This window comes from Callorhinchus milii, unplaced genomic scaffold (assembly GCF_018977255.1).
Source record: "Callorhinchus milii isolate IMCB2004 unplaced genomic scaffold, IMCB_Cmil_1.0 Scaffold3, whole genome shotgun sequence".
NCBI classification, from domain to species: Eukaryota; Metazoa; Chordata; class Chondrichthyes; order Chimaeriformes; family Callorhinchidae; genus Callorhinchus; species Callorhinchus milii.
Window position 1 is genome coordinate 67,948,423 of NW_024704744.1, and position 14,112 is coordinate 67,962,534.

Consider the following 14,112-nt stretch of genomic DNA (forward strand, 5'->3'; position numbering starts at 1 on the left):
TTCTCTGGAATCGACGAGGCTCAATGCAAATCTTTACAAGACTGAATGACACATGGAAGGAGCAGATTTAATGAAACTATCCATTTCATTATCCCAAGCTTTGTTCTGCTAACCATTTGTTTTGCAAATATCTGGAAGTTACAGATGCTATTGATTGTGTAATTAACAGCCAATGAAAAGGTTCCAGGTGATTTAGTAATGCTTTACACTGGTTAGTAATGACATGATACATGATTAATCTAACCTGCAAATTTTGCATATGGGTTTTTCAACCAACTTGCACACAAGACTCTACTCTCCCTTTATGGCCAGTGAGATGATCGGTTTTCCCGACAAGACCGCTTTCTGTGGTGAAGTACAAGAAGTCGGCCATGAGAACTGAAGCCTTCAGCTGCCAGACTACCGACTTTTTAAAATCAACATTGCTCACTACAAAAGCCATCATCCTGCTAATCTTCAGATGAAAACTAGATGTACAACACTGCGGAAATGATTCCCACATTGTTCAGTAACAAACCAGTTTTTTTCCCCAGTTAAAAGGTAACAGGCTGACTAATTGGTAACCCACTCACCTCTGAGTCAGTAGGTTGTGGGTTCAAGCTCCACACTGACTTTGAACTCATCGTCTGATGCAGTGCTGGGGGAGCCGTCGTTGCACTGTTGGAGTTGCCCTCCTTCAGATGTGACACAAAACCGAGGTTCCTTCTGCCTACTTAGGTGAATGTTATAGATCCCATGGCGCTGCTTGAAAAGAGCAGGGAATTTCTCCCAGTAGCCCGACCAATGTAAAAGATGTAAATGTAGCAGATGTAAATGTAAAATGCTCCTATAAAATACCTAGTTCAGACAAATTGCGTTAGGAGTTAGAATTAAGTCAGATGTTTGTGAAATAGAAATATTAAAAGATGTGACAAGAAGACAGCAAATTGGGATTAGAGGAAGTAACCATTCCTGGAGCCATGCAGAGTCTATGGTGGTGCTAGACTTGTGCGCAATTGGCTGGCGCGTTTCACCCGAAAAATACACAGTCATCCATTTTACAGTATATTCTGTGAAGCACTTTGAGACGTCTCAACGATCTTCTATTACCTACTCATAGAAATCCAGTTTGGCATTGTTATGTAACATTGTACCATGTGGTACAGTTCAGTCTAGTTTCACAGTATGTTTTATGTGTTTGTCTTACACAGGGACCATCTTGAAATTAAAAGGAGCAATTTTGCGAATGGCATTTCTGGATACCACGGGAAGCCTCATTCATCCAGCACATGAACCCTGGCGAGAACCAAATGTACAGGAAGATAAAGATGACAAAGATAAATGTAGGAAAAGGAGACCGGTGTCAGTTTCTCCCTCATCCTCTCAGGAGATAAGTGAAAATCAATACGCAGTGATCTGTTCAGAGAAACAGGCCAAGGTTATCTCACTGCCATCCCAAAACTATATTTATAAACACAATATAACTGAAACATCATTTGTTCTCCGTGCTGATGTGGTGGGACTGAATGGGAGCATCTGCCTCGCTTGCTTCTGTGCCAATGGACATATCATGACTTTCAGGTAACAGATTGAAATAAGGATCTAAAGTAACAAGTTTGTATCTTAATAATTACTCACAGTGAGGTTAAGCACTTGTAGCTTTGAAAAGATGTTAGAGGTTTGAATTTGGAAGGGTTTTTTTTCAGTATTTATTTGGTTTAAAAAGTCTTCCTTAAGGCACTCATACACGGACACAGTAGGCAGCTTATGCCGTAGGCTGAGAGAACTGATTTGGAATCCGCTTTGTACTGTGTTCTCTTCCCCCAGCCCTGCAGAAGGGACGGGGAATTGTTCTATCTCTAGTTTCCACTTCAGTATCCCTATTAGCTCTACATAGAGCAACATTGGCAATGTGGAGCTATCTACAGTCACTCAACCACCATCATTTTTAACTGAAATCATGGTCCATGATCTGGTGGGGTCAAAGGGAAGATAATTGGGTGATGCACATATGAAAATGTTTGTAAAGTAATGGTATTCAGTATTTTCTTTTAATGTTTCTTTTGCTATTGAATTCAGGTGAGTAACAAAAGTGGACTGAAACTATGACTGAAAGTATAGTGAGAAAGTATGAGAAAACAGACCTAAAAAATAGTTTAATGTTCAAATATAACAAAAAAATTGTTTGGAATGGGACTCATGGGACTTGTTGTTTGGAATGGGATGCGTAACATTTTAGATATTTAAGTTTCAGCTCTCCTCCACATACAATTGTTTATCTCAGTGCTATAAAATTTTGATGGGTGAGAATTTAAACTGTTATTGTAACACTGTGTATGGCTTCTTTCTGTGTTATGTGTTTACATCTTTCATTCAGCTTCATTCCTTTTTCTCCTGCCACCTGCAATATTCCAATCCTGTATTTTACACCACTAAGATCTCATTATGTGCTGCTTATTCTGCTTATGAGATACATTACCAAGATGAGTTAAAACATATATACAGTAGTAAGATCACATGCTTGGAAAGATTTCACCTGGGACTGATTATGTGTCTCAGTTCAATTTTTTTTTAGTTGATTACATATTAATTTGCATGTAAAGGCAAAATGACATTCAAAGAATATAGAAAACCATAATCAAAGATTGAAGTCCCGTTTTGAAACTATTCATATTCTAAGATATATAGACCTTTGTTTACCTTGTGAATATGTTCAAAAATCTTTCTTGCTTTGCTTTGCAAAGTTTAATGCCACACTAATACCACATTTGCGTGACGATCAATGGTTGAATTGGTGTCCCGATGGTAGAATAGAATCCCACGTTAAAGAAAGGGCAGAAAATGCATTGAAGAGGATTCACAGACTCTACATTGAAATGAAATATTTCAGCTTCTACCTTGGAAATTCAATTAACTGGGAAAAACATTTACTTGAAAAGCAACTCATTTACCTTGTGAATTGTCAGGAAACTTGCAGGCAGACAGCTACTGCAAGCTAAGGAAACCATCAGGTTCAAATAACAAAGGGTGAAAAGGAATTTAGGTTTTCAAAATTATTTGAAAGATCAAAATGATTCGACGAGATGCTTTTTTTTAAAAAAAAGTATAGTAGCTGTAGGAAAAAAGTAGTCGCTGGTTACACACAGTTGTTTGTAAATTTCTATCCCAATTAACTCTTGAGGATTTGGTATTTTATGAAATACAAGTTAAATTGTATTAATTATGTAAATAGTATCCAGTTTGAGAGGCGAGTAACAAAGCGGTTGCTACCCACTGCTATCTACCTGTGTGCTGCAAATCATAAAAGGATTTGTTCAGCTATTTCCTCCTCCAAAATACAGTCAATCCACTTCACAGTATATTCTGCGAAGCACTTTGAGACGTCTCGATGATGTGATAAAGCGATATATCAAAGGCAAGTATTATTTGTAGCTTGCAATACAGAATAGTTACTTGAAGCTCAATTTAGGCTCTCAAAAGGACATGCCACCACTGTACAAAGTTCATGATGACTCTTGTTAAGGGACGCCATTTAGTCCAGGCTACTGTAAGACATTGCAAGCTGCACATTTAGCATTACCAGGTTGTTCAGGCAATAATTAATCAATTATTTTGCTATAAAACAACACAATCTGCCCCTGGCATTCGGCGTTTTGCTTCTCAATGAAATGACAACATGCAATTTCATACTGTTTACACAGCCCATGGAAAACAGCTACTAATGTGAAAAGCTTTATTCAGTTGAACTAAAACATCATGATAAGAAATTTGCATAATGAAAATGTTTATATAATCTTATTTTGAGGTCAACTTGGAAAGTTTCTTTTTAACCTAAATGGGGCAGAAATGCTCATGCAAATAGATCGCAGCTGGAGAGGAAAGGAGCAAAACATGATTGTTTTCATGTCTGAGCAAAATGAATATTCCAAAGTTGTAAATGTTTGCTTTGTAAATTATTTTTCGTTTTTTAAATATATTAGAAAACGTCAATTGCCCAACATGGGGTCAGATACTTTATTCTGAGACTAGAATCTTATACATCACTAACTAATAGTCACAAGCAGAACTCCCACATTATGTCATGAGGCCCAAAGAGAGGAGATTCTGAGATGTACAACATACCCAGAGGGATGAGGAAACAAATTTGCTTGTATTTTTAATTTGCTTCTGATTTTTTTATTTGAACTATGTTGCACCAAAACAATGTTGCAGTGATACTGTGCTTTTTGCACGTTCGCTGTATTGGGAACAGCAAATTCTAGTTAAGTTGTAAAAACCAGCTCAGTGGAACTACCTAAAGCATAATGCTGCAGAAAGTCATTCATAGTGTTGTAAACTTAAATACAACAAAGCAAGCCAGGCTCAGAAAGATGCAACGCTCATCAAAGAGCAGTTCATGAGCAAACTTTTCTTGAGGTGGGGCTTCCACGAGTTGCTGTGATGTACTGCCAGGAACTGGCAAGCATTCGCAGTCAGTGATGAATCCCCGTTGCAAACAAATGCATTTTTGACCCTATTATTCCTGCTTTTAAGGTTTTTAAACCAGCAAATGGACTCAATAAAAAACATGTTTTGTGGAGTATATAATCTGTCTAACTGTAGCTGAAAGTTGCTTGTAATATCATGAGAATAGCATTAGAATGACTGTTCCAATTAAATAGTAGATGTATTATCTCTTCTGTTTGGAGTTCTTAGTGACCCACTACCCACTACAATTGGAGGAGCCCTATCTTCAGTGAATAAAGATTCTCAGTTTTAGGCAGGACTTATAATTGAAAATCACTACAATTTCTCAGGCTTGGTCCATAACATCAATTTGACGTTTGATCAAAGTTTCTATGTGGCAAAAATTGTTTGTACACAAGTGCACACAGGCATGTTTTTTTTACAGGGTTTTGCCAAATGGATTTTTTTAAGATGGTTGCAAAGCTATTTAAATTGAGTGAATACTGTTTGTAAGGTGACTTGCCATAATTCTAATAAGTGATTTTATTTCCTGTAGAAAATGTATTCTGTTGTTTAGTGGACGTGTAGTGGCCTTTTTTGGGTTGAAGTTACATTGCAGTGACAGGGTTTCGTTTTTTTTTTATGGACCCGTTTGCTTATTCATTGATATTGTATACCTTTCAGGCTAAAAGAATTATGAACAACAGGTAGATTTTAATTTTCCCATGAACTTTGTCTTCATAATTATTCCTATCAAAATTTTAATTCACTGCAATTTATTCATGATTGTCATAGCATTTTTAACTTTGCACCAGAAATTGTTCATATCTGATCTTAGTTATAACATTAGATTTACATTCATAATTTTTCCATCATAAATTTCTTTAATACAGCTTATTCATGGCCTTGGTACTATTTTTAACTCAGGCGCAGCTGGATTTGTTTTGCAGTTTAATGCTGTTGACAGCAAAGCATTAGTTCACCTTTTTAACCAGGTAATTCTGATGCTTTCTTTTGAAGCTTGCCGAGCATTAGGCCACTGCTGGATGTCAATTATTTGCCACTGACTGACATGCGAATAGCTCGCACCTTCTGTTTCACCAACAATGGTCAGGCTCTGTATCTAGTATCCCCTACTGAGATCCAACGTATAACCTACAGCCAGGAAACATGCGAGAATCTACAGGTAAGCACGGTGTGAGATCCACAGTATCTTGTATGAAAATTCTGCTTCTTGGCGAGGGGCTACAATTTTGTATTTATGCAACTTTGTACTTTGTTTTCTCTTTCAGGAAATGTTAGGTGAACTGTTTACTCCTGTAGAAACACCAGAAGCACCAAACCGAGGTTTCTTTAAAGGCTTGTTTGGTGGTGGTGCCCAGTCACTTGATCGAGAAGAGCTATGTAAGTGTGATAATAATGTTATAGCTGGAGTTTGATGCACTGAAAGATGGGTTCCTAAAGGTCTGTTCAACCCAGCCTGGAAATGCCTATTGTAGACAAAGTGGAATTGAGGTTCTTGTGTCACATCGCACCCATGAATCTTCAAACGGAAATCTAAGCATTTTCAGCAATAGTGACAAATACAGCATTTTTTAAAAAAATTGAATATTAATTCTCGATCAGAAATTTGATTAATGTTTTTGTGATAAGGAATTTGGCAGAAGAATGTTAGTGATGGCGTTTCTCGATGAATTACATTTGCCCATCTGCACCATTCTCTTTCTAAATCTTTCTCCTTATTTAAGTTTATCTTTTCCATTTTAACGTAGTAGGAAACCCCATAACCACAATAATCAGCACTGACCCGAGTGAAAGTGAAAATATTGCAGTCATCATACTAAAGTACCATAAGAATATGTCATTCAAGCAAAAGCTTTCTGTCTAGAGTTATTGCAATAGAATATTGTCAATGAGCTAAATTTTATTGAAAATTTTGAACTAAAATTTCTGGAAATTTCAGGTTGATGTCCCCCACTGATGCACATTTCCAACTGTTCTCTGCCCTCTTAATGCTACGTGTCTCACCTCGTGCCAGTCCTTGACTATCCCCCAGGTCTGTGTTAGCCCTTATTGGTTTCACTGACAAGATAAAGATCACCAAAGTGGTTCGGAGGATTTCCTCAAATTCTCCCAGAATACACACCTTACTGTCCATCCGAATTACATGTTAGCAACGACAAAGATCTTTCCAAAATTAACAGTCTAATGTGTCAATGAGTTCTGTGTTTTGAGGATTAGAGATATTCAGATATGATTTAAACTTCTGACCTGTAGTCCCTGTCATTTCTTTCCAAGTCTGAAATACGACTTTAATTTTCTCTCTTTCATCAATCTCCAAGGAGGATCTGTACAGATCAACCCCAGCAAACCTGCATTGATCTAAAGGAGAGTTTGAATGCAGATTTTTTTTTATTACTTTGGCACCAACTAGAGTGCTGGTTTAAAACTTTTTTTTAATATAATATTTATACTTTAGACCATTTTAATATTCTAGACTATTGTAAAGTACTTTTTACTAACAAAAATTCCTGTATTTCCATAGCTATCTAATTGTTTTTTCTAGAGCTAATGTAGAATCTGTTGATTAATAAAATCCCTATTTGTACTAAAGATTGGTTTCTTTTTATTCGTCACTACCATACCAGTTGGAGAATCTGCAGCAGGGAGACCCTCAAGGAGCTTGGCCCAGCATATTCCGGGAACTGGTGGAATTGAAGGTGTTAAAGGAGCAGCAACTGGTGTTGCTGGAGAGCTCGCACGGGCCAGGATAGCACTGGACGAAAGAGGGCAGAAGCTCAGTGAGCTGGAAGAAAGAACAGCAGCTATGTTATACAGTGCAGACACTTTCTCTAAACATGCTCATGAGGTAAGGAACAATGAATCTGTTTCGGCCCTTCGACAACTCCATTGGGTAAGGGTCTGTTCAGTTAATTGGAATAAATTAATTCTCAAATTACATTTAATTTGTGTTTGCCTCAATTTATAATCCCAATCTCTCGGTTGAGGCCAAATAATTCTCTATCTGCCTCATTGATTATATTCTCAGTTTAACAAATATGTCAGTCTCTACTGTCCTTTCCGTACCTGCTCCCTGGCTTCTTTTATTCCCCTCAATGACAATAGGTTGATTTTCTCCAAAAAACTACAGAACCATTGTTGTTCCTTTGCTCCACCTGTATATTCCAATCCCTATTCCTTGTACTTTTCTTATACCCCTTTGTATTTATTTTGAAATACTTATCTAATTCTCATTTAAATGTTATAATCGTGTGTTCAACAGCTACTTTTGGCAAAGCATTCCGCATCCAATAACATCCTGAAATTTTCCCCAGTAACTTTTCCTTGTGTGCTGTATAATTCTATGATTCTATGACAATCCTGAGTTGATGCGCTCTTTGTTACTAATTGCGTTCAATCTGTACTTTGCAGTGATCATTAATATCTGTGCCCTTTCTTTACAGATGATGTTAAAGTACAAAGATAAGAAGTGGTACCAGTTATGATAACCTTGGTCCAACATTACCTAAAAGCTTCAGCTGGAAGGAGGTTATCTGTAGATGATTCTTCTCCTCTTCATTTATTTCTGCAAGACAGGAGATTCATCTTTGAGTACAGCTGTTTCCGAGCACAAATCATAAACTTTTACCTCAGTCACATTGCTTTCAACTGAGGAGGAAACTGAAAACTTGGAACATGAAAGTGTTTTCTACTATAGCTGTGGGTTGGTGTACATTCTGGACCTGAGCAGGGAACAAGAGGCACAAGGGGCAGAGCTGGGTTTTCTGTGTTACTTCACATGCCAAATGTTTTGTGCTATTGTCTCTGCCAGTGTTTCACCCATGGAGCTATAAATGTAATATTGCATTCACTCCAGACGCCAATAAATGCAAAACAAGAGGATAAATAAATTTAGCAAGGTATTAAGAATCCAAGAATGATTCAAATCTAGCCCAAGAAATTATTTGCATGATGCTGGTTTGCATTTGATGCTGATAGGACGAATGACATGTTTTTTTTTCTCAATGCAGGTTACATTAATTTGCTATGGATTCAATTCATATTGGTCATTGCCTGTAACATTACTCATTCAGAATGCATAATTGTTAGTTTTTGTTAGGCCAAGCCTGTTAGAAGTATTGATGTATTTATAGAATGTACATTTGGTTATTAATAATGTAAATCCTTTTTGAAACAACAGCTGTATCACTGTCATTGAGCCACTATGTAAACTTGAATCCAAAAGCGTTCTACAAAACTCACCCTTCAAGTATTATGGTAGCCAGGTTTCCATCCTGTCATTTGAATACATGTCCATTTGTTGCACTAACTTCGTACTTTACTATCTAGATCCAGTTCAGTTAGCCAAACAAATTGAAATAATCTGGCCATCTGAAACCTTAAGGGTGTTTTGTAGGACCACAAAGTGTGTATTTATTTTTCACCTTTATTTTATAAGGAACAAATTTTGATTCTATGTACAAAAAGGGGTGTTCTGACAGAAAAGGAAGTTCTGAACGAAATGGGCGAAAGATTATGGGTTTGCATTCAGAGAGCAATCAGTCGGAAAGAGTAATTGGAGGGAGCTGATGTTTGGTTTATTTTGATGTAAATAAACTACTGTACTGACAGATGTGTGTTTAGGTTGCAGCAAAAATGTGGAAATGCCATAAGACAAATTTTAAGTTTACTGAAAGCACTTGGAATCTTCTGTGCAACATAAAGATTAAATAGTCTATCATATATGAAGTCAAATATATTTTCAAAGCGAAGCCTGCTGCCACAAGGTGGTGCTTCTGCTTCCTCCTTGTATATTGTTGGTGCAGGGTATGCTTCTCATATTGCAGTACATGAAGGTGATATTTGGTGCAATACTTTGGGAACAGCTGCATTAAGAAAGCTGTTCGTAGACTAAATGGAATGTACCTAAGAAGCTGTAGCTGTGTAAATTCTATTTTGTACATAATTCTTCATGCTATTTGTTTCCACCTTCCCCTTTCCTGACCATGTAGCATCTTTCCATAGGAGATAAAATGTGTGAAATCCCCAGCTTTTCCTGTTTATGGATCATTGCATGTGTTCAACTCAGCTGTTGCGTGGAAATTTATAGCTTAAGATCAGGGAGGATCTGTTGCTTCCTAATACTGCTGGTTCCAGCAGAAGCATTTTCTTCATATTAATTTTTGCGAAAAGGAAATAAAATGAACATCGGAGTTTGGTTTGAGTTCCATTAGCATGTGTTACCCATTAAATTCATCACATAAACCTCAGAAGCTGTATTGTCCCTGTCGACAGAATAACTCACTATGTTTTAAATCGTTGGCTAGCAGAGATCTGTGAGTCTATTTCATTGTGAAATTCCATGCACTCTTCAGAGCATGACAGCCTTCAGTGCTAGACACTTTCCTGTTGTTGTCATTTGTTGCCAAGCTTTGCATATTCAAGTTTTCTTTTTTTATTAAGAGTTTTGTAATCATGTCTTTTTATTTACTGTGTATGGTGCATTTTTGTTTACAGTTAAAGGCAGAATTGTACATCTGGAGTACCTTTTGCGATGGCATGCTGCCTGGGTCGCACTTTCTTCCCATGATTCTTCATGCACAATGCTCCTGGAAGGGAAGTTGTTTATGAGCAAGCGTCTTTATCCTCTTGGTTGGCATTTCAGGATTTCTTTAAAGAAAGATTTTTTTTCAGCGTATTTGAAAATATTATATAAATATGAAGTATATGTGTTGAGAAATATATTTCCTTAAAAATGTTTTCAGTGTAGGTCTGTTGTTCTTCATTTCCCTGATCTTTTGATGGAAATGCACGAAATAGCTGCTGTTTGTGTGTTACACGTGATGTGCATCAAGTCTCTTTCAGTGTTCTGTTAAATTAAAAGCAAATGAAGCTGAATTTGCTTAGTATTTCTGCCAAATTGTAATGTTTTTCCTGAAAATTGTTTTTCTAAAAAATTAAAAATATCCAGTCTAGCTAACAAATCTGAAAGTGTTTCAATTTTGTAAAGCACTTGTGGCATGAATTTTATAAATTATCCTCCCCCCTCTATGAGTATCCATGCTTACTGACAAGATATTTAACTAGTCCATGTCTTTCTAACTTCAAGACTAGTTTTAAGCCTGTGGGTTTTTTTTGGGTGGGGGGTGGGGGGCTACCTCAACTTTGCTTCAAAAGTAGTGGAAACCAAATCTATTACTGTTTGTAAAAAGCCTTTTAATAATACTTTATTTTCAGAGCTTTTGCTCATCTGCTAAAATGTGTTTCTCTCCCAATTTTTCTATAGAAATTCTGCAAAAGGCCATTTATGGGGAAAATTCCTTTAGCAGACCAGCAAAAGCTTTGGGGGAGGGGACCCCAAATTCATCAGTGATGGGTGGTCTTTTTCACTGTCCCAAGGTGGAAGTAAAATGATGCAATATTGAATTCTATTGAGTTTTTGTTATCTTTTTGAAACATTCAGCAAAATCATTGGCATTATTGCATTTCTTGGTGGATTTGCACAGAACAAATTGGTGGTTTTAGAAGTGATCTCTGAGAGCTGAAAAAATATTAACCTTTGAGTGGGTCCCTCAATTTGGCCGTACATTGACCTGTTGGAAACTTCTTTCTCATTCGATTCATGCAAGATCTTAAAAGTGAATACACTTTCAAATTTGTTTAACATTTGCAAGTGATGTTTTAAAATATTTATACATGATTAATACAATAGTATATACTTTCATTCAAAAGTAAGACTTTTTATAAGTAGCAGTTTACTTTTCATTTAAGAAAGCAATTACGTTGAAGTACTAAGGATATGTGTACGTTTCAAATTGATCTGCAGTAGAGAATTTTACATTTTAAAATATATGAATCACCTATGGATGGAGTAATCAAAATAATTTATTTTGTTTTTCAATCTCCCACAATTATCCCATTGAATGATACTTTTATTTTTTTCCTATAAATCTAGCATTACCTACTATATGTAGCTGGTATCTAAATAGCAAAGTTTGATTCCTAATTCATTGGGTTTTAACAGAACCATTTTCAATCTCCATGTTTGTTTTACAATTAATTTTCACATGCAAAAATAGGCACATCTAATGGCATTGTAAGGTAATAGGTTGTGGTTTGGTATTTGATTTCTTTGGTGTTTCTCATTAAGTCTCATGTATGGAACTGGATCTTTCATCCAACAAATAGGGCTTGAATTAAATGCCCTTTTGTTGGGTCATTTTCCATCCATCCTTACTCTCACTTAGAGCATATTGCACGTGTACATTTGTTTTGCAATCAAACCAGTTTGCTAATTTATGCACCTTCAGTCTCAAAAGAGGAAATCTGTGAATTACATTCCTTATTTTCTGTTATCTTGTACAGTTTTACGTAAGTTTCATGTGGATGTTTATGACTTGTCAGCTACCACAAAACAATTCAGAAAATTCTGTACATTGATCTTATTGTGCAATGAAAAATAAAAAGAAATACACATGGACATAGTAACCAATTCAATCAGTTGCAAGGACTATTGAACCTTTCTTTCTGCTCTGAACCTATCTTGTTCATTTTTCACCAGAGCCTTCTTGCCTCTACCTCAAACTTCATCAACTTCCCCGGCTGCTCATACCACTTTCTTCAACCAATGCAGTTTTGGTGTTCAGCTTGACCCATTGTGTCTCCTTTAATCCTCACAATCACCCTGTTGCCAATACTCTCTTTTTCCAACTCCTGCTTCACCCCTTCAACAGCTGAAATGNTTTTTCATGCCTTTGGCGCGTAAAGGATCTTTTATATTCTCACCAGCCTCTCAACATAGGAACAGGAGTATGCCATTGAGCCCCTCATGCCTATTCCGCCATTCTATAAGATCATGGCCGATGTGTACCTCAACTCCAATTACCTGCCCTCGCTCCATATCCATGATACTCTGACCTAAGAAAAATCTATCCACCTCCGTCTCAAAAATTTGAATGGATCCGGCATCCACAGCCTTTTTTTTTAAGTTTCCCCCGTTTGAAACTTACAACGTATCCAAGTCACTATGCCCCATATTCTCTAATGCATCACTCACACCTATCAGTCAGACTCTACTGACTTGCAACTCACCAGCCCATTGCCTTTAATTTCTTTTTGGTCAGCTGGGTGTCTTGACACTTGCAGAAACCCATCACCATGCTTTTGAGTATCCAAACCATACTAGGTTCCATGTTTGCAAGCCACCCATGCATGTAAATTGCCTGAGATAAAGTGTGCACTCTTGGAAGGACCCCGGTGTGTGCTTTGAGGTACTGCTGGAGGTCAACCAGTTAGGACCAACCTATCCATTAGGGCTCTGGCTTGCAGAGTTAATAGGAAAAGCTTCCCTACCCTTTGAGCAATGATTCCACCTGTTGGAGTTGTAGAGCTGAAGCAACAGTTGCTTATCTCTCTGCAAACCAATGGAGGTGGATTCCAAGCCCTTCATAATGTTTACAAACATGGACTGCAGGTAATGCCTCCCAGCAGCTGTGGAGTGATAACTGGACAGACAAGTGCCTTCACCATAGTGGAAGGACCTGTTAACAGTTTGTGTTCTAGAGGCCCAAGACCTTCCTTCTTAATTATGCTTACGGTCACCTCCCCCTGGCCTGTTGTCAGGCTCCACCACTGTGAAGTGCTCCGGGACGCAACCCCACTTGAAGGGAACTATATAAATCCAACTTCTTGTCCTTGTGTGAAGGCCCTTGGTAAACAGATGTGCCCTCTGTGAAACTGACTCTGTGTCCAGGGTGCTCGGCAACAGATCAGTGAAGGGCAGAGCCGTACCTACAAACCCCTTCCCTTCTTTACCACAAATCTATCTCACTGCTTGATTCTTATATGCTTGGTGATTTGGATCTTTTTTTGTTGGGAGGTGGGGGGGACTGAAAAAACTGCTTTAAACAAACACCTTTCTGTGAGACCTTGACTATCCTCCAACTTCTCTAACAAAGGAAGGAGGTTCCCCACCCATTGACAGTTAGTCGAGATTACACTGTAAGCTAAGTGTGTATACTGCCAATGTACAGTGTTACTGTATGATCACAATTGCATTTGATAACTGGGTGCTGTTTATTATTGGAAAATATTTTTTTCTGCGTTTTTAATTTGGTTTCATTCTGTTTTACTGTTAATCTCTATTATTGCTGTTTACTTTCAAATCCCTCCAATGACTCCCCCAATTTATCCCTGCAACCTCCAGCTCCCCTAATTCCCTGGCTGCTCCCTCTGCATAGTAAACACCGGCCTGCTTCATGTCTTCCTCGAAACCTGCCCCACCATCAGCTGGTGGATGCCTTTCAGCCATTCTGCCCCCGCTCGCTGTAATTCCAACCCGGAGTCTCTTCATTTTGCCCCTTCCCTCCCAACCTTCAAAATCTGCTTTAAGACCTACATTTTCGACTGCATATTTGGCCCCTGCTTCCACCACCCCCCACCCCCAACTTGGACTTGGGCTAATCAGCTTTGAGTCACTGTCGTGATAGGAAAGACTCTGTATAAACAGATCCAGTGGGCATTCCTAATCTCTAAATCTGTGGTTCTATCTACATACTGTACTCAAGCTCAAACAGATTCAGTTACCTTTATGCTTGTGTACTCAACCAATCAACGGTGAGTCAGTGGCACGTTTTTTCAACTTGCGGGTCAGAGCTTATTTACTTTTGAATCTACACAGCATGAATT

At 37.8% G+C, this 14,112-nt stretch overlaps 1 protein-coding gene across 4 annotated transcripts in view; it reads left to right on the forward strand.

Moving 5' to 3' along the window:
- LOC103179286 (syntaxin-binding protein 5) overlaps positions 1-11,928 on the forward strand; it is a 114,886-nt gene extending 102,958 nt beyond the window's left edge. For all 4 annotated transcript variants that reach the window (XM_042333587.1, XM_042333583.1, XM_042333585.1 and 1 more), the window contains 5 exons: positions 1,191-1,560; positions 5,446-5,611; positions 5,718-5,829; positions 7,074-7,294; positions 7,890-11,928. In XM_042333587.1, the coding sequence (XP_042189521.1) occupies positions 1,191-1,560; positions 5,446-5,611; positions 5,718-5,829; positions 7,074-7,294; positions 7,890-7,931 (911 nt within the window). In that variant the 3' untranslated portion in view covers positions 7,932-11,928. The remainder of the gene's footprint in view (positions 1-1,190; positions 1,561-5,445; positions 5,612-5,717; positions 5,830-7,073; positions 7,295-7,889) is intronic.
- The last annotated feature ends 2,184 nt before the right edge of the window (positions 11,929-14,112 follow it).